Source organism: Salvelinus alpinus, chromosome 39 (assembly GCF_045679555.1).
Source record: "Salvelinus alpinus chromosome 39, SLU_Salpinus.1, whole genome shotgun sequence".
Classification (NCBI taxonomy): Eukaryota; Metazoa; Chordata; class Actinopteri; order Salmoniformes; family Salmonidae; genus Salvelinus; species Salvelinus alpinus.
In genome coordinates, this window is record NC_092124.1 from 6,169,221 (window position 1) to 6,187,766 (window position 18,546).

Sequence of the window (18,546 nt, forward strand, 5' to 3'; positions counted from 1 at the left end):
ATGTTGTGTATACAGTCACTAAAGTGGTAAACTTCATAAGAGCAAAATCTTTAAACCACAGGCAGTTTGTCTCACTGTTGGAAGAGACAGAGTCGGTGAGTTTGTGGAAGGTGCTTAAAAGGGTGAGGGACCTGAAGTCGGAGATTGCTGAGTTTTTGCAAATTAAAGGAAAACGTGGATTTCCCTCAACTGCAAGATAAAGAATGGTTGGCTGATTTTGCCTTCACAGTGGACATCATTGCCCTCACTGAATTCCAAAGTACAAGGGAAGGGCCTTTTTGCACATCAGATGTACAGCCTTGTCAAAGCCTTCAAGGGAAAATTACTCCTCCTGACCCGCCAAGTAGAAGCCAACAATCTCACCCACCTTCCGACACTGCTAGTCTGTTCCCTATCAGATGACGAGCAGGAGAAGTATACATTGCTGCTGCGTGCTTTGAATGGTGAGTTTTCTCATCGTTTTGAAGATTTCAAAGTGTTGGAAAATGACGTGCTCATTGACGATGCATTAAGAAGAATGCTCAATCGGGCATCAGTCCAAAATGAACGTTCAAAATAATATTGTGACGAAACATGCAAACATTTGGTGGCACAGAAAGAAATTCACTAAATTCAAAATTCACTAAATTCCTCTTGCCACTGCACTACCCTTACGAAAAAAGATTGCAGACAGAGTGCAGTATAACGGCAGTACAATACAGTATAACTGCAGTTAAAGTGCAGTCTAACTGCAGTATGTTGCAAATACTGCGTCCAAAATAACGCTTTTTTTACTGCAGTAATTTTGCAGTGTAGCTGCAGTTATTCTGCAATTACTGCGTCCAGAACAGTCGACTGCAGTTACTGCACTTTTACTGCAGTTTCAAAACGGCAATAATTTTTTTGTAAGGGTATTTTTGACAGGGTAAATAACTTTATTTTTTGTTCATGTATATTATTTTTTTTAAACTTTTTCTCCCCAATTTCGTGGTATCTAATTGGTAGTTAGAGTCTTGTCTCATCGCTGCAACTCCCGTACTGACTCGGGAGAGGTAAAGGTCGAGAGCCGTGTATCCTTCGAAACACAACCCAACCAAGCTGCACTGTTTCTTGACACCATGCCCGCTTAACCCGGACAGCCGTGTCAATGTGTCGGAGGAAACACTGTACACCTGGCAACCGTGTCAGTGTGCATTACGCCCGGGTCCGCCACAGGAGTCGCTAGAGCATGATGGGACAAGAACATCCCTGCCGGCCAAACACCTCCCCTTACCCGGACAACGCTGGGCCCTGGTCGCGGCCGGCAGCGACGGAGCCTGGACTTGAACCAGGATCTCTAGGGGCACAGCTAGCACGATGCAGTGCCTTAGACCACTGCGCCACTCAGGAGGCCCCCATATAATATATTTCTATCGAAACGTTCCACAACGCTGTGTCCAGTTGAACGCACCCCAGGTGAGCTGTGTGCGGTAGGGTCATGTGGCTGTCTTCTTACCTGTACAGGCATGTTGTCTATCATCTGGATGACTCCGAAGGTGACCAGTAGAACGTTGGTGATGATGAAAGCACGGATGGCGTTTGTCAGTTTCTGGATCTTCTTGTCTCTCTTTGGGGGTTCCGGTTGGCTGGAGAGAAGAGATCAGGGACAAAAAAAAAATGTAAGCGTCAGGAAAATACCAAGGGTTGTGTTTATTAGGGAGACATTTAAACATTTTTTACAAAGGAAAACTAAAATTAGCATTTTAGTCAGTTTTCTTTAGTTAGATGTCTAATGAACACAACCCGGCTCTCTCTCAACATGTCATGCTTGGTCTCTTCTGAATTATTTCTCCCTTAAAGAGAGTGGCGCAGCGGTCTAAGGCACATCATCTCAGTGCTAGAAGCGTCACTACAGACACCCTGGTTCGAATCCAGGCTGTATCACAACCGGTCGTGATTGGGAGTCCCATAGGGTGGCGCATAATTTGCCCAGCATCGTCCAGGTTTGGCCGGTGTAGGCCGTCATTGTAAATAAGAATTTGTTCTTAACTGACTTGCCTCGTTAAATAAAGGTTAAAAAACATAAAATAAATAAAGACAGCTGAGTGACCAATATTAGTCAACTGCTGTCCATCTATTCATAGGGATGAACAGCTTATGTCGCCAGCTAGTGGTGATTTTGTATTAATGCATCACAGGCACCAATAGGCACATGCAAGGACATGCAGTTTAATAGGGGGGCCACGAGTGACCAAGTGAATGTGTTAAATAACATAGGGCCCAGAGATTTTCTTGGTGGGCTGTAAGTGTAAACACTGTCCAATCAGCATGATGGATGAGATGGGTGGTTTATAACTGAAGTTCCTACGTTCACTCTCTCTCTTTGTTCCGCTCTCTCTCCGTTTCACTCTGTCACACACACGCGCACACTCACACGTGCACGCACACACGCACACCTCTGGTCTACGTCGCACTCCTTCATCCTCCAGTCCATGATGTAGCCAATCAGAGGACAGGTGAGCAGGCAGAGCAGCTGCAGAGAGCCAAACACTGACGAGTAGAAACCCACTGAGGAGAGGAGACACACGGTCAGAAAACACACACACACACATACGTACATGTGCACATACACAGTCACTATACATTACCACACACACACTCTCTTTCTCTCACACACCCGAATGCACGCTCGCACACATGCACAAACACCTCTCTCAACACACACAAGCATCTTTGTTTCATTCTCTCACCTTGTTGCTCTGCCTCCATCAATAGATCCTTAGAGGCTGAAAACAAAAAACACACAAAGTCATGGACGTCACAAATTCCCACCCACTGACATCATAACAAATCCCAGATGCCATTCTCCGACAACTGTGACCATTCGGCACCACAGATATTCAAGTCAAATTTTATTTCATAATCTCAATATACTTTACAAAAAATAAAGATTAAGATATGTGACAGAATAAAGATATGGCAGACTATAAGATAGATACGTGACAGAATAAAGATATGGCAGACTAACTGCTGCGCTCATGTTTTGTTTAACATCACTTGAAGTGAAACAGAATGTGAGCTATTACAAAATCAGTCTGGTTTCAAGGCAAATGGGACAGTGCCCACAACTTAAAGCCTTTACAAGTGATTGGTCCTTACGGTGTGGGTCGCCGTGGGTAACCAGGAACTCCAGCATCTTGTTCATGGCGCCCATAAAGAAGATGATGCGTAGCTGGGTCATCGCCATGGTGATGAGACTCCACAGGAAGATGGGCGAGCAGACTGAACTACGGAACGGAGGGCCACCTGTCAGGGGAAAGAAGGGGAGGGGCGGGGGTAAGAATTAAACATGAGATAATGACACTTGGCTAAGTTACTTTCTCAATTTTTATTAAAAAGTTGAACAGATTAAAGTAGGGTTGAGCTCAATATCGTCCATTTATTCTGGTTGGTGAGTGGAGCCCTGGAAGACCAGCTCTGACCAGTTCTGACCAGTTCCATTTAACTGTATCCGGTTCTAAGCAGTTATGTCTAGTTCTGACTGGTTCTAACTGTTTTTGTTGTGATCCCATGCTATTCCTCACCCTGTGTCTGTTCTCCTGTTGGGAGCTGCTCTGACGAGGGATCTGGTTCCTGCTGCTTCGCAGCCATCTTCTCTTCCATCGTGGTCACATGACTGTAGAATCTGTCCCCCTTCACCTTGTCATCCATCACCATGCCACTCAGCTTCACCTCCTTACTGTGGGAGCAATGGGGGAGAGAGGGAGGAAGGTGGGATGGAGGTGAGGTGAGGTGAGGTGAGGTGAGGTGAGAGAGAGAGAGAGAGAGAGAGAGAGAGAGAGAGAGAGAGAGAGAGAGAGAGAGAGAGAGAGAGAGAGAGAAAACAATTGGAGCAATGGAGAAAGAAAAACTCCCTCTGTTATTCAATGATTTTGGGTTACTGTAACAGTCTATAGCGTTAGAGTTACGTCATGTAATGTTGTGTTATGATAGTAACGATGTCATGGATACTGACGTGTAGCTGATGTCCTCAGGTGCGGGGAAAGACTCCATCGGCCAATTAAGGAAGCAGTTGAGGAAGACGAGACCGGCTAGCCCCGACCACACCCACATAATCACCCTGAAGGACACACCTAGATCATAGATCAACTGGAGAGAAGAAACGGAGGGAGAGAGAGAAGTATGGGAAAGAGGTTCGCAAATTCAACTATAATATATCACGATATCAAGTAAAGCCATAAAGTAATGCCCTTCGGTGAATCCTCAATCAATCAACAAACCAATCAACATTTGTCCCAAGGTGCTTACCGTAACAAACACGGACCTAAACACCCAGAGGGAACTGAGGAGTAACTTTCCTACCTTGACTCCGGGGAAGGTGACGGCTGAAGAGGCGTAGGAGCCGATCATTAGAGACAGGATAGTGGAGCGCACGTTCCCAAACATGTTGGGCAACTAGGAGACAGAGAGAAGGGGGGAGACGGAGAGGTAGCGAGAGGGGAAACAGCGAGAGTGGGCGATAGAAGAGAGGGAGGGAGAGGAAGACAGACAAAGATCACAGGTGAGCAGTGACTGTATTAACTGAATCCAGCAATTTTTGCAAATTGATGGAAAATGAAACGCAGAAATATCAAATGTGCATATCTATTCACACCCCTGAGGCAATACTTTGTAGAAGCACCTTAGGCGGCGATTACAGTTCGGAGTCTTTCTGGCTAAGGCTCTAAGAGATTTGCACACCTGGATTGTACAATATTTGCCCGTTATTATTATTATTTTTAAATCTTCAAGCTCTGTCAAGTTGATTGTTGATCATTGCCAGACAGGCATTTCAAATCAAATCAAATTGTGTTTGTCACATGCGCCGAATACAACAGGTGTAGACCTTACAGTGAAATGCTTACGTACAAGCCCTTAACCAACGACGCTTTAAGAAGTTAAGAAATGTTTAAGTAAAAAATAGATAAGTAAAAAATAGAAAATAAAAGTAACCAATAATTAAACAGCAGCAGGTAAATAACAAGCGAGGCTTATATACAGGGGGTACCGGGACAGAGTCAATGTGCGGGGGCACCGGTTAGTCGAGGTAATATGTACATGTAGGTAGAGTTAAAGTGACTATGCATAGATTATAAACAGAGTAGCAGCAGCGTAAAAGAGGGGTCTGGGTAGCCCTTTGATTAGCTGTTCAGGAGTCTTATGGCTCGGGGGTAGAATCTTTTAAGAAGCCTTTTGGCCCTAGACTTGGGGCTCCGGTACTGCTTGCCGTGCGGTAGCAGAGAGAACAGTCTATGACTAGGGTGGCTGGAGTCTTTGACAATTTTCATGTCTTTGCATAGATTTTCATGCCGATTTAACTCAAAACTGTAACTAGGCCACTCAGGAACATTCAACATCGTCTTGGTAAGCAACTCTAGTGTAGATTTGGCCTTGTGTTTTAGGTTATTGTCCTGCTTTAAGGTGAATTAATCTCCCAGTGTCTGTTGGAAAGCAGACTGAACCAGGTTTTCCTTTAGGATTTTGCCTGCACTTATAGCTGTATTCCGTTTATTTTTATGCTAAAAAAAACCTCCCTAGTCCTTGACGATGACAAGCATACCCTCAAAATGATGCAGCCACCACCACACTTGAAAATATATGATAAATATACAATGTGATGTTGTGTTGGATTTGCTCCAAACATAACACTTTGTATTCAGAACAAAAAAGTTCATTTCTTTGCCACATTTTTTGCCATATTACTTAATTTCCTTGTTGCAAACAGGATGCATGTTTTGGAATATTTTTATTCTGTACAGGGTTCCTTCTTTTCACTCTAATTTAGCTTAGGTTATTGTGGAGTAACTACAATGTTGTTGATCCATCCTCAGTTTTCTCCTATCACAGCCATTAACCTCTGTAATTGTTTTAAAAGTCACCATTGACCTCATGGTGAAATCCGTGACCACTTTCCTTCCTCTCCGGCAACTGTTAGGATGGACACCTATAGCGTTGTCGTGACTGGGTGTATTGATACACGATCCAAAGTGTAATTCATAACTTCACCATGTTCAAAGTGATATTCAGTGTCTGCTTTTTTAATATATATATTTTTTACAATTCTACCAATCGGTGCCGTTCTTTGCGAGGCATTGAAAAACCTCCCTGGTATTCGTGGTTGAATCTGTGCTTTTATTTTATTTATTTATTTCACCTTTATTTATTGGCAGCAGAGAACTGGAAGGAGAGGCGGCCAAAGGAAGAATTGGTTTTGGGGGTGACCAGAGAGATATACCTGCTGGAGCGCGTGCTACAGGTAGGTGCTGCTATGGTGACCAGCGAGCTGAGATAAGGGGGGACTTTACCTAGCAGGGTCTTGTAGATGACCTGGAGCCAGTGGGTTTGGCGACGAGTATGAAGCGAGGGCCAGCCAACGAGAGCGTACAGGTCACAGTGGTGGGTAGTGTATGGGGCTTTGGTGACAAAATGGATGGCACTGTGATAGACTGCATCCAATTTATTGAGTAGGGTTTTGGAGGCTATTTTGTAAATGACATCACCGCTTGAAATTCACTATTCACACTATCACTAATTCAAATCGCTTGAAATTCACTATTCGGTTTAGGGACCTTACGGATAATTGTGACTACCATAGATGGGGTAGTCATTCAAACATCATATTAACCACTATTATTGAACATATTGAACCTATTATGTGATTTGTTAAGCACATTTTTACTCCTGAACTTATTTAGGCTTGCCATAACAAAGGCTTGAATACTTATTGACTCAAGACATTTCAGCTTTACTAAATTTTTTATAAAATAAAAAACATTTCTACAAACAAAATTCCACTTTGACATTATGGGGTATTGTGTGTAGATCAGTGACAGAATTTGGGGAAAGTAAAGGGGTGTGAATACTTCCCGAAGGCACTGAAAGTGCGCAAGATGCAGTTCTACGAAAGTAACACCAGGTGGCGATATGAGCTGTTCATCTTTATGGAGAGGGTCCTAATATGCAGCTTCGCAACCTGTGTTAGGTCAGTTACTCTGCTGCTTTAGGAGACACATGCTAGCCTGAGGCAAGGGGAATAGCCTTGCTTTGTATTCACAGCCTCTGACTTGGCATATAATATTGCTACACAGTACAAGGTTGATTTTAGACATTCTTTGGTTGCTGGCACTTTTGAAAAACTAACGGTTTAACTTGGAAAAGGTAGAAAATGTGGACATATGGGGTTATGAATGAACAAATGCCATTCAAGAAGTCTTGTAGTTGCCTTCCTATTTTCCTCACTCCTTCTCTCCCTTCTCTTTTCTCTGTTGGAGGACGTTGTGCAAGTACTGAGTGTCTGCGTGGCAAAAATGCATTTTGTTGTTGCTGTGAACGTGTGTGTGCGTGGAATTGTGCAGGTGGCACAGTAGAAGCAGTGTCCTCCTTAACCCGCTGAGGTAAAACCCAACACAAACAGCTGTGAATATTTCCCCCTATGTCGTGCCAACGACACTGTGCCAGTGCCAGCCTACGCAGATAAAAAGACACACAGATAATAACGTACATCACATCAGGCTGCGTGTCAGCACCACTCTCCCCTTTGGAAAACATCGCCTGATCTCGCGTGCTTACATGAATGTTCGCTGCGCAGAGCGGTAATTAGTTCATGTTAAATATATAGTGACAACACATACTGTATCACCACACTGAGCTTAAATACATACCCGAATTGTGACACAATTTCTCTGTGGGGGCTTAAATCAAATTTACGTGATGAGCTTTGTTGTACATTGAATATAAACGTACAGACTCAGAGCTACAGCACTGTTTGCACTTCTCTATATAAATATGTATTACGATTTGAAGTAGCACCCTATTCACTACATAGTGCACTACTTTTGACCACTATATAGGGAATAGGGCGCCATTTCGGGTGCAAACTATGTCACTCCACACTGTGCCAAGCTTAAAGAGTTATATCAGACACCATTGTGCTAACCTCTATTTAAAGATGTGCATTACAACCGGAATCTGTAAAGACAGCATCTACGTAAACAAGTTATGTAAATAATAACTCTGTATATCTTTCCCTTCTGTCATCCCTTCACCATCACTTCAATTAAAATCTGAAAATAGGAAAAGGGTGGGAATTACCACTCCTTTAAAAAAAAAAAAAATGCTTACATGAATGTTCGCTGCGCAGAGCGGTAATTAGTTCATGTTAAATATATAGTGACAACACATACTGTATCACCACACTGAGCTTAAATACATACCCGAATTGTGACACAATTTCTCTGTGGGGGCTTAAATCAAATTTACGTGATGAGCTTTGTTGTACATTGTATATAAACGTACAGACTCAGAGCTACAGCACTGTTTGCACTTCTCTATATAAATATGTATTACGATTTGAAGTAGCACCCTATTCACTACATAGTGCACTACTTTTGACCACTATATAGGGAATAGGGCGCCATTTCGGGTGCAAACTATGTCACTCCACACTGTGCCAAGCTTAAAGAGTTATATCAGACACCATTGTGCTAACCTCTATTTAAAGATGTGCATTACAACCGGAATCTGTAAAGACAGCATCTACGTAAACAAGTTATGTAAATAATAACTCTGTATATCTTTCCCTTCTGTCATCCCTTCACCATCACTTCAATTAAAATCTGAAAATAGGAAAAGGGTGGGAATTACCACTCCTTTAAAAAAAAAAAAAATTCTGATGCTTGGGCAGTTATCCCTCTTTAACAATTAAATGCAAAATTGCATAAAATAAAAACAGGAAGAATTAAAACACACACACACTTTGACACCTTATTTCCAGTTGGTCACTTTCTAAGTTTAATTGAGGACATACTGCTGTCCTCCCCTCCTTCCTATCCCTCTCTTCCTCCTTATCCCGCTCTCTCCCTCTCTAGATCTTTCCTGTTTTCCACAACAGTCTCTCTCCCTGTTTTTCCATTCTTATCACCCCCCCCCCCCCCCAATGTAACCCTGCTGATAGTGACATACTAGCCAGTACCACAGTTTTCCAGGCCAAGTGACCTGACCAGGACCAACCCTGTGCCCTAAACTTACTATATAGAACCCCTAGGATTCTTATTAAAGAACCCTACAAAAGGGTTCTATATAGAACCTTAAGGGTTGCTATATGAAGTGATAGAACCATTTTTGGTACTACGTAGAAACCTTTCTCCTACGAGTGTAGTTTTAGCCAATAACTAGGGCCTGCAGTTTTCCCTGGTCAGGTCTTGGCAGAGGTACGGATAAAGTCGCCCCATGACCATTCTCTCTTCTGGTCCTGTAGGTCAGTGTATGGGTCATGGCTGAGCTCCAGCTCGTTCTTAATGACCCATCTGAGGTATTCAGGAGCCTCAGCTACGTGCCCCCACACACACTACCATGGACATGGACTGACAGACAGAGACAGGCAGACAGAACCAAAGGTTGACATTATTTAGGTGGATGGAACGAAAGAGTCAATGACTAGGAGGGAAACGTGTGAGGCGTTTGCCATGTCATGCAGTGCTCTACAGTGCAACCGTTTACTTGCATATGCGCCTAAATATTTTTGCTGCGACCTGGAATTTTAATTTAGGAGCACCAGTGCGCAAACATTTTTGGGGGATTCTGGCTTCATTACCTCCCATATTTTTCATTGTGCTCCTAAATTACTTTGTGAGCACTTAGATTTTTCATCTTAGGCGCACACATGCTCTTTGTCAACAAAAACAAGGTCAGCGTAGAGTCCTGTCATGTGTGGGTAACAGAGGAGGCTGGTGGGAGGAGCTATAGGAGGATGGGCTCATTGTAATGGCGGGAATTAAATTAATGGAACGGTCTCAAACACACCCAACATACGGAAACCAACGTTTGACTCCGTTCCATTAATTCCATTCCAGCCATGACAATGAGCCCGTCCTCCTATAGCTCCTCCCACCAGCCTCCACTGATGGGTATGTGTACATGTACGTGTGTGAAAGAGGCAGAGAGTGAGTGAGAGAGAGGTAGAGGGACAGACAGAGAGGTAGAGGGACAGACAGAGAGGTAGAGGGACAGACAGAGAGGTAGAGAGACAGACAGAGAGACAGACAGAGAGGTAGAGGGACAGAGAGAGAGGTAGAGGGACAGACAGAGAGGTAGAGGGACAGACAGAGAGGTAGAGGGACAGACAGAGAGGTAGAGGGACAGACAGAGAGGTAGAGGGACAGACAGAGAGGTAGAGCGACAGAGAGAGCGGTAGAGGGACAGAGAGAGAGGTAGAGGGACAGAGAGAGGGGTAGAGGGACAGAGAGAGGGGTAGAGAGACAGAGAGAGGGTAGGAAGATGGGTGAACTCGAGAAAAAGCAGGGAGCTTTAAAAACAGAATCAGAACAACAGAGGGAACTACTGGTACAGAGGGAACTACTGGTACAGACGGAACTACTGGTACAGACCCGGAGGGTTACAGTGTGTGTGTATATATAGAGAAAGAGGAAAAGAAAGAGATATACATTAGAGAGAGAGGGGAGGGGGTAGAGAGAGGGGGAGAGGGAGATAGAAAGAGGGTGGAGAGAGGGAGAGACGCGTGTCCTTGTGTGTTTTGGGAAGGGGTGGGGGGCAGGGACGAGCGTGTCGACAGCCCAGTGATCTGATTGGCCGACGGACGTGTGGCAGAATTTAGAGCCAGGAGCAGAACAGCATGTGCCGTGGAGACTCTGAATGGCCAACACACACACACACTATTAATCACATTTATACGCAAAGAAAAACTAAATACACACATACTATACAGAAAAAAGTATACATCCTCCCAAAACACCAACAGACAAAAATATACAGTAATATAGCGTATAATAGTAATAGCTACAGTATGCCTTATACAGTGCATTCGAAAAGTATTCAGACCCCATGACTTTTCCCACATTTTGTCACGTTACAGCCTTATTCTAAAATGGATTAAATTACTTTTTTTGCTTATCAATCTACACACAATACCCCATAATGACGAAGCGAAAACAGGGTTTTACATTTATTAAAAAATAAAAACAGAAATACCTTATTTACATAAGTATTCAGACCCTTTGTTATGAGACTCGAAATTGAGCTCAGGTGCATCCTGTTTCCATTTATCATCCATGAGATGTTTCTACAACTTGATTGGAGTCCACCTGTGGTAAATCCAATTGATTGGAAATTATTTGGAAAGGCACACAACTGTCTAAATAATGTTCCACAGTTGATAGTGGATGACAGAGCAAAAACCAAGCCATGAGGTCATAGGGATTGTCTGTAGAGCTCCGATACAGGATTGTGTCGAGGCACAGATCTGGAAAAGGGTACCAAAACATTTCTGCAGCATTGAAGGTCTCCAAGAGCACAGTGGCCTCCATCATTCTTAAGTGGAAAACGTTTGGAACCACCAAGACTCTTCCTAGAGCTGGCAGCACAGCCAAACTGAGCAATCGGGAGAGAAGGCCCAAGAACCCAATGGTCACTCTGACAGAGCTCCAGAGTTCCTCTGTGGAGATGGGAGAACCTTCCAGAAGGACAACCATCTCTGCAGCACCCCACCAATCAGGCCATTACGGTAGAGTGGCCAGACAGAAGCCACTCTTCAGAAAAAGGTTCATGACAGCCTGCTTGGAGTTTGCCAAAAGGCGCCTAAAGGACTCTCAGACCATGAGAAACAAGATTCTCTGGTCTGATGAAACCAAGATTGAACTATTTGGCCTGAATGCCAAGTGTCATGTCTGGAGGAAACCTGGCACCATCCCTACGGTGAAGCATGGTGTTGGCAGCATCATGCTGTGGGGATGTATTTCAGTGGCAGGAACTGGGAGACTAGTCAGGATCGAGGGAAGATGAACAGCGCAAAGTACAGAGAGATCCTTGATGAAAACCTGCTCCAGAGCGCTCAGGACCTCAGACTGGGGCGAAGGTTCACCTTCCAACAGGACAATGACCCTAAGCACACAGCCAAGAAAAAGCATGAGTGGCTTCTGGACAAGTCTCTGAATGTCCTTGAGTGGCCCAGCCAGAGCCCGGACTTGAACCCTATCGAACATCTCTGGAGAGACCTGAAAATAGCTGTGCAGCGACGCTCCCCATCCAACCTGACAGAGCTTGAGAGGATCTGCAGAGAAGAATGGGAGAAGCTCCCCAAATACAAGGTGTGCCAAGATTGTAGTGTCATACCCAAGAAGACTCGAGGCTGTAATCGCCGCCAAATGTGCTTCAACAAAGTACTGAGTAAAGAGTCTGAATACTTATGTAAATGTGATATTTCAGTTTTTTTTTAAACCTGTTTTTACTTTGTCCTTATGGGGTATTGTGTGTAGATTGATGAGGGAAACAAACGATTTAATCCATTTTAGAATAAGGCTGTAACGTAACAAAATGTGGAAAAAGTCAAGGGGTCAATACTTTCCAAATGCATTGTATACACTGAGTACACCAAACATTAGGAACACCTTCCTAATATTGAGTTGCAACCCCCCTTAAGCCCTTTGAACAGCCTCAATTCGTCAGGGCATGGACTCTACAAGGTGTCGAAAGTGTTCCACGGGGATGCTGGCCCCATGTTGGGGATGCTGGCCCCATGTTGACTCTAATGCTTCCCACAGTTATGTAAAGTTGGCTGGATGTCATTTGGGTGGTGGACCATTCTTGATACTCAAAGGAAACTGTTGAGAGTGAAAAACCCAGCAGCATTGCAGTTCTTGACACAAACCGGTGCGCCTGGCACCTACTACCATACCCTGTTTTTCTCATTCACCCTCCGAATGGCACACATACACAATCCATGTCACAATTGTCTCAAGGCTTAAGGCTTAATGTTTTGTACACTCAGTGTATAGTTAGTTATATCCGTAGAATCTATTTCTATGATTATAATAACTAACATACAGTGGGGCAAAAAAGTATTTAGTCAGCCACCAATTGTGCAGGTTCTCCCACTTAAAAAGATGAGAGAGGCCTGTAATTTTCATCATAGGTACACTTCAACTATGACAGACAAAATGAGAAAAAAAATCCAGAAAATCACATTGTAGGATTTTTTATGAATTTATTTGCAAATTATGGTGGAAAATAAGTATTTGGTCAATAACAAAAGGTTATCTCAATACTTTGTTAAATACCCTTTGTTGGCAATGACACAGGTCAAACGTTTTCTGTAAGTCTTCACAAGGTTTTCACACACTGTTGCTGGTATTTTGGCCCATTCCTCCATGCAGATCTCCTCTAGAGCAGGGATGTATTGGGGCTGTTGCTGGGCAACACGGACTTTCAACTCCCTCCAAAGATTTTCTATGGGGTTGAGATCTGGAGACTGGCTAGGCCACTCCAGGACCTTGAAATGCTTCTTAAGAAGCCACTCCTTTGTTGCCCGGGCGGTGTGTTTGGGATCATTGTCATGCTGAAAGACCCAGCCACGTTTCATCTTCAATGCCCTTGCTGATGGAAGGAGGTTTTCACTCAAAATCTCACGATACATGGCCCCATTCATTCTGTCCTTTACACGGATCAGTCGTCCTGGTCCCTTTGCAGAAAAACAGCCCCAAAGCATGATGTTTCCACCCCCATGCTTCACAGTAGGTATGGTGTTCTTTGGATGCAACTCAGCATTCTTTGTCCTCCAAACACGACGAGTTGAGTTTTTACCAAAAAAGTTATATTTTGGTTTCATCTGACCATATGACATTCTCCCAATCTTCTTCTGGATCATCCAAATGCTCTCTAGCAAACTTCAGACGGGCCTGGACATGTACTGGCTTAAGCGGGGGACACGTCTGGCACTGCAGGATTTGAGTCCCTGGCGGCGTAGTGTGTTACTGATGGTAGGCTTTGTTACTTTGGTCCCAGCTCTCTGCAGGTCATTCACTAGGTCCCCCCGTGTGGTTCTGGGATTTTTGCTCACCATTCTTGTGATCATTTTGACCCTACGGGGTGAGATCTTGCGTGGAGCCCCAGATCGAGGGAGATTATCAGTGGTCTTGTATGTCTTCCATTTCCTAATAATTGCTCCCACAGTTGATTTCTTCAAACCAAGCTGCTTACCTATTGCAGATTCACTCTTCCCAGCCTGGTGCAGGTCTACAATTTTGTTTCTGGTGTCCTTTGACAGCTCTTTGGTCTTGGCCATAGTGGAGTTTGGAGTGTGACTGTTTGAGGTTGTGGACAGGTGTCTTTTATACTGATAACAAGTTCAAACAGGTGCCATTAATACAGGTAACGAGTGGAGGACAGAGGAGCCTCTTAAAGAAGAAGTTACAGGTCTGTGAGAGCCAGAAATCTTGCTTGTTTGTAGGTGACCAAATACTTATTTTCCACCATAATTTGCAAATAAATTCATTAAAAATCCTACAATGTGATTTTTTTTTGTTTTTTGATTTTCCTCATTTTGTCTGTCATAGTTGAAGTGTACCTATGACGAAAATTACAGGCCTCTCTCATCTTTTTAAGTGGGAGAACTTGCACAATTGGTGGCTGACTAAATACCTTTTTGCCCCACTGTATGTATGTTTCAGAGGAAGCTGGTCAGAATCATATCACCTTTACCAAGTACATTTACACATACTCAGGATTTTACTTGGTGATATGGTGCTGCTAGTGATAGACAACATTCAGAGACAGAATACAGGCAGAGGAGTTTAAAGAAAGTTTACATACAACTAGTTAGAGTGAGCATAGAGCTATAAGAGAATGAGCAGATATACAAATATACAGTGGGTATATTGTTGATATACAGTGGGTATATTGTTGATATACAGTGGGTATATTGTTGATATACAGTGGGCAATACGGTTGATATACAGTGGGTATACTGTTGATATACAGTGGGTATATTGTTGATATACAGTGGGTATACGGTTAATATACAGTGGGTATACGGTTGATATACAGTGGGTATATTGTTGATATACAGTGGGTATATTGTTGATATACAGTGGGTATATTGTTGATATGCAGTGGGTATACGGTTGATATACAGTGGATATATTGTTGATATACAGCGGGTATACGGTTGATATACAGCGGGTATACGGTTGATATACAGCGGGTATACGGTTGATATACAGTGGGTATATTGTTGATATACTGTGGGTATACGGTTGGTATACAGTGGGTATATTGTTGATATACAGTGGGTAGACTGTTGATATACAGTGGGTATACGGTTGATATACAGTGGGTATATTGTTGATATACAGTGGGTATATTGTTGATATACAGTGGGTATATTGTTGATATACAGTGGGTATATTGTTGATATACAGTGTGTATACGGTTCATATACAGTGGGTATACGGTTGATATACAGTGGGTATACTGCTGATATACAGTGGGTATACGGTTGATATACAGTGGGTATACGGTTGATATACAGTGGGTATACAGTTGATATACAGTGGGTATACGGTTAATATACAGTGGGTATACGGTTGATATACAGTGGGTATACTGCTGATATACAGTGGGTATATGGTTGATATACAGTGGGTATACTGCTGATATACAGTGGGTATACGGTTGATATACAGTGGGTATACGGTTGATATACAGTGGGTATACTGCTGATATACTGTAAATGTGTACATCCACTGTATCAGTATGAATGTATCTACATGCAGAGACATGAACAGAGTGCAAATGCAGTAGGGTGCAGTTATTTTGTGTACAGTCCAGAGATGACTTAAAGCGGGGTGCAGCATAGAGTGCAGTCCTTTAGTCTCTACGGGCCACAGCACGCGGTAAGAAACGTTTCAGGTGACGGGAGGTTTTGGTCATGAGGGGTGGGAGGAGCTATAGGAGGAGGGGCTCATTATAATGGCTGGAATGGAATGAATGTAATGGGGACAAACGTGGTTTCCATATGTTTGATACCGTTCCATTAATTCCATTCCAGCCATTACAATGAGCCCGTCCTCCTATAGCCCCTCCCACCAGCCGCTGGTGTGTTCTGGGAACTTGGTAGCTTTGGATATGTGTGTGTGTGTGTGTGTGTGTGTGTGTGTGTGTGTGTGTGTGTGTGTGTGTGTGTGTGTGTGTGTGTGTGTGTGTGTGTGTGTGTGTGTGTGTGTGTGTGTGTGTGTGTGTGTGTGCGTGTCTTACCGTGAGGGAGGTGAAGGTGAGGCAGATTCCTCCGAAGCCGTTGAAGGAGACTGCGATGAAAATGAGGGCCGAGAGTACTGAAGGAGGAAAAGGAGGAGGAAGGAGGAGACAAGAGGAAGAGGACAGAGTTAGATAGATCTACAGTGAGGGGGGAAAGTATTTTATCCCCTGCTGATTTTGTACGTTTGCCCACTGCTAAAAAAATGATCAGTCTATAATTTTAATGGTAGGTTTATTTGAACAGTGAGAGACAGAATAACAACAACAAAAAGCCTGAAAAACGCATGTCAAAAATGTTATAAATTTATTTGCATTTTAATGAGGGAAATAAGTATTTGACCCCCTCTCAATCAGAAAGATTTCTGGCTCCCAGGTGTCTTTTATACAGGTAACGAGCTGAGATTAGGAGCACACTCTTAAAGGGAGTGCTCCTAATCTCAGCTTGTTACCTGTATAAAAGACACCTGGGAGCCAGAAGCAATCAATCAATCAGATTCCAAACTCTCCACCATGGCCAAGACCAAAGAGCTCTCCAAGGATGTCAGGGACAAGATTGTAGACCTACACAAGGCTGGAATGGGCTACAAGACCATCGCCAAGCAGCTTGGTGAGAAGGTGACAACAGTTGGTGCGATTATTCGCAAATGGAAGAAACACAAAAGAACTGTCAATCTCCCTCGGCCTGGGGCTCCATGCAAGATCTCACCTTGTGGAGTTGCAATGATCATGAGAACGATGAGGAATCAGCCCAGAACTACACGGGAGGATCTTGTCAATGATCTCAAGGCAGCTGGGACCATAGTCACCAAGAAAACAATAGGTAACACACTACGCCGTGAAGGACTGAAATCCTGCAGCGCCCGCAAGGTCCCCCTGCTCAAGAAAGCACATATACATGCCCGTCTGAAGTTTGCCAATGAACATCTGAATGATTCAGAGGACAACTGGGTGAAAGTGTTGTGGCCAGATGAGACCAAAATGGAGCTCTTTGGCATCAACTCAACTCGCCGTGTTTGGAGGAGGAGGAATGCTGCCTATGACCCCAAGAACACCATCCCCACCGTCAAACATGGAGGTGGAAACATTATGCTTTCGGGGTGTTTTTCTGTTAAGGAGACAGGACAACTTCACCGCATCAAAGGGACGATGGACGGGGCCATGTACCGTCAAATCTTGGGTGAGAACCTCCTTCCCTCAGCCAGGGCATTGAAAATGGGTCGTGGATGGGTATTCCAGCATGACAATGACCCAAAACACACAGCCAAGGCAACAAAGGAGTGGCTCAAGAAGAAGCACATTAAGGTCCTGGAGTGGCCTAGCCAGTCTCCAGACCTTAATCCCATAGAAAATCTGTGGAGGGAGTTGAAGGTTCGAGTTGCCATACGTCAGCCTCGAAACCTTAATGACTTAGAGAAGATCTGCAAAGAGGAGTGGGACAAAATCCCTCCTGAGATGTGTGCAAACATTTACATTTACATTTAAGTCATTTAGCAGACGCTCTTATCCAGAGCGACTTACAAATTGGTGCATTCACCTTATGATATCCAGTGGAACAACCACTTTACAATAGTGCATCTAACTCTTTTAAAGGGGGGGGGGGGGGGGGGGGGGGTTAGAAGGATTACTTTATCCTATCCTAGGTATTCCTTAAAGAGGTGGGGTTTCAGGTGTCTCCGGAAGGTGGTGATTGACTCCGCTGACCTGGCGTCGTGAGGGAGTTTGTTCCACCATTGGGGTGCCAGAGCAGCGAACAGTTTTGACTGGGCTGAGCGGGAACTGTACTTCCTCAGAGGTAGGGAGGCGAGCAGGCCAGAGGTGGATGAACGCAGTGCCCTTGTTTGGGTGTAGGGCCTGATCAGAGCCTGAAGGTACGGAGGTGCCGTTCCCCTCACAGCTCCGTAGGCAAGCACCATGGTCTTGTAGCGGATGCGAGCTTCAACTGGAAGCCAGTGGAGAGAGCGGAGGAGCGGGGTGACGTGAGAGAACTTGGGAAAGTTGAACACCAGACGGGCTGCGGCGTTCTGGATGAGTTGTAGGGGTTTAATGGCACAGGCAGGGAGCCCAGCCAACAGCGAGTTGCAGTAATCCAGACGGGAGATGACAAGTGCCTGGATTAGGACCTGCGCCGCTTCCTGCGTGAGGCAGGGTCGTACTCTGCGAATGTTGTAGAGCATGAACCTACAGGAACGGGTCACCGCCTTGATGTTAGTTGAGAACGACAGGGTGTTGTCCAGGATCACGCCAAGGTTCTTAGCACTCTGGGAGGAGGACACAATGGAGTTGTCAACCGTGATGGCGAGATCATGGAACGGGCAGTCCTTCCCCGGGAGGAAGAGCAGCTCCGTCTTGCCGAGGTTCAGCTTGAGGTGGTGATCCGTCATCCACACTGATATGTCTGCCAGACATGCAGAGATGCGATTCACCACCTGGTTATCAGAGGGGGGAAAGGAGAAGATTAATTGTGTGTCGTCTGCATAGCAATGATAGGAGAGACCATGTGAGGAT

At 44.4% G+C, this 18,546-nt stretch overlaps 1 protein-coding gene across 2 annotated transcripts in view; it reads right to left on the reverse strand.

Annotated features, from left to right (window-relative positions):
* Positions 1-18,546, reverse strand: part of LOC139566705 (large neutral amino acids transporter small subunit 3-like) — a 43,645-nt gene that overhangs the window by 7,181 nt on the left and 17,918 nt on the right. For both annotated transcript variants that reach the window (XR_011673132.1, XM_071387957.1), the window contains exons 5-12: positions 16,042-16,118; positions 4,321-4,413; positions 3,974-4,107; positions 3,543-3,697; positions 3,118-3,264; positions 2,709-2,744; positions 2,415-2,526; positions 1,475-1,604 (exon numbers count right to left, since the gene is read on the reverse strand). Coding sequence is in view for 1 of the 2 variants with exons in the window: in XM_071387957.1 (XP_071244058.1) it covers positions 1,475-1,604; positions 2,415-2,526; positions 2,709-2,744; positions 3,118-3,264; positions 3,543-3,697; positions 3,974-4,107; positions 4,321-4,413; positions 16,042-16,118 (884 nt within the window). In the remaining variant the exon portion in view is untranslated. The remainder of the gene's footprint in view (positions 1-1,474; positions 1,605-2,414; positions 2,527-2,708; positions 2,745-3,117; positions 3,265-3,542; positions 3,698-3,973; positions 4,108-4,320; positions 4,414-16,041; positions 16,119-18,546) is intronic.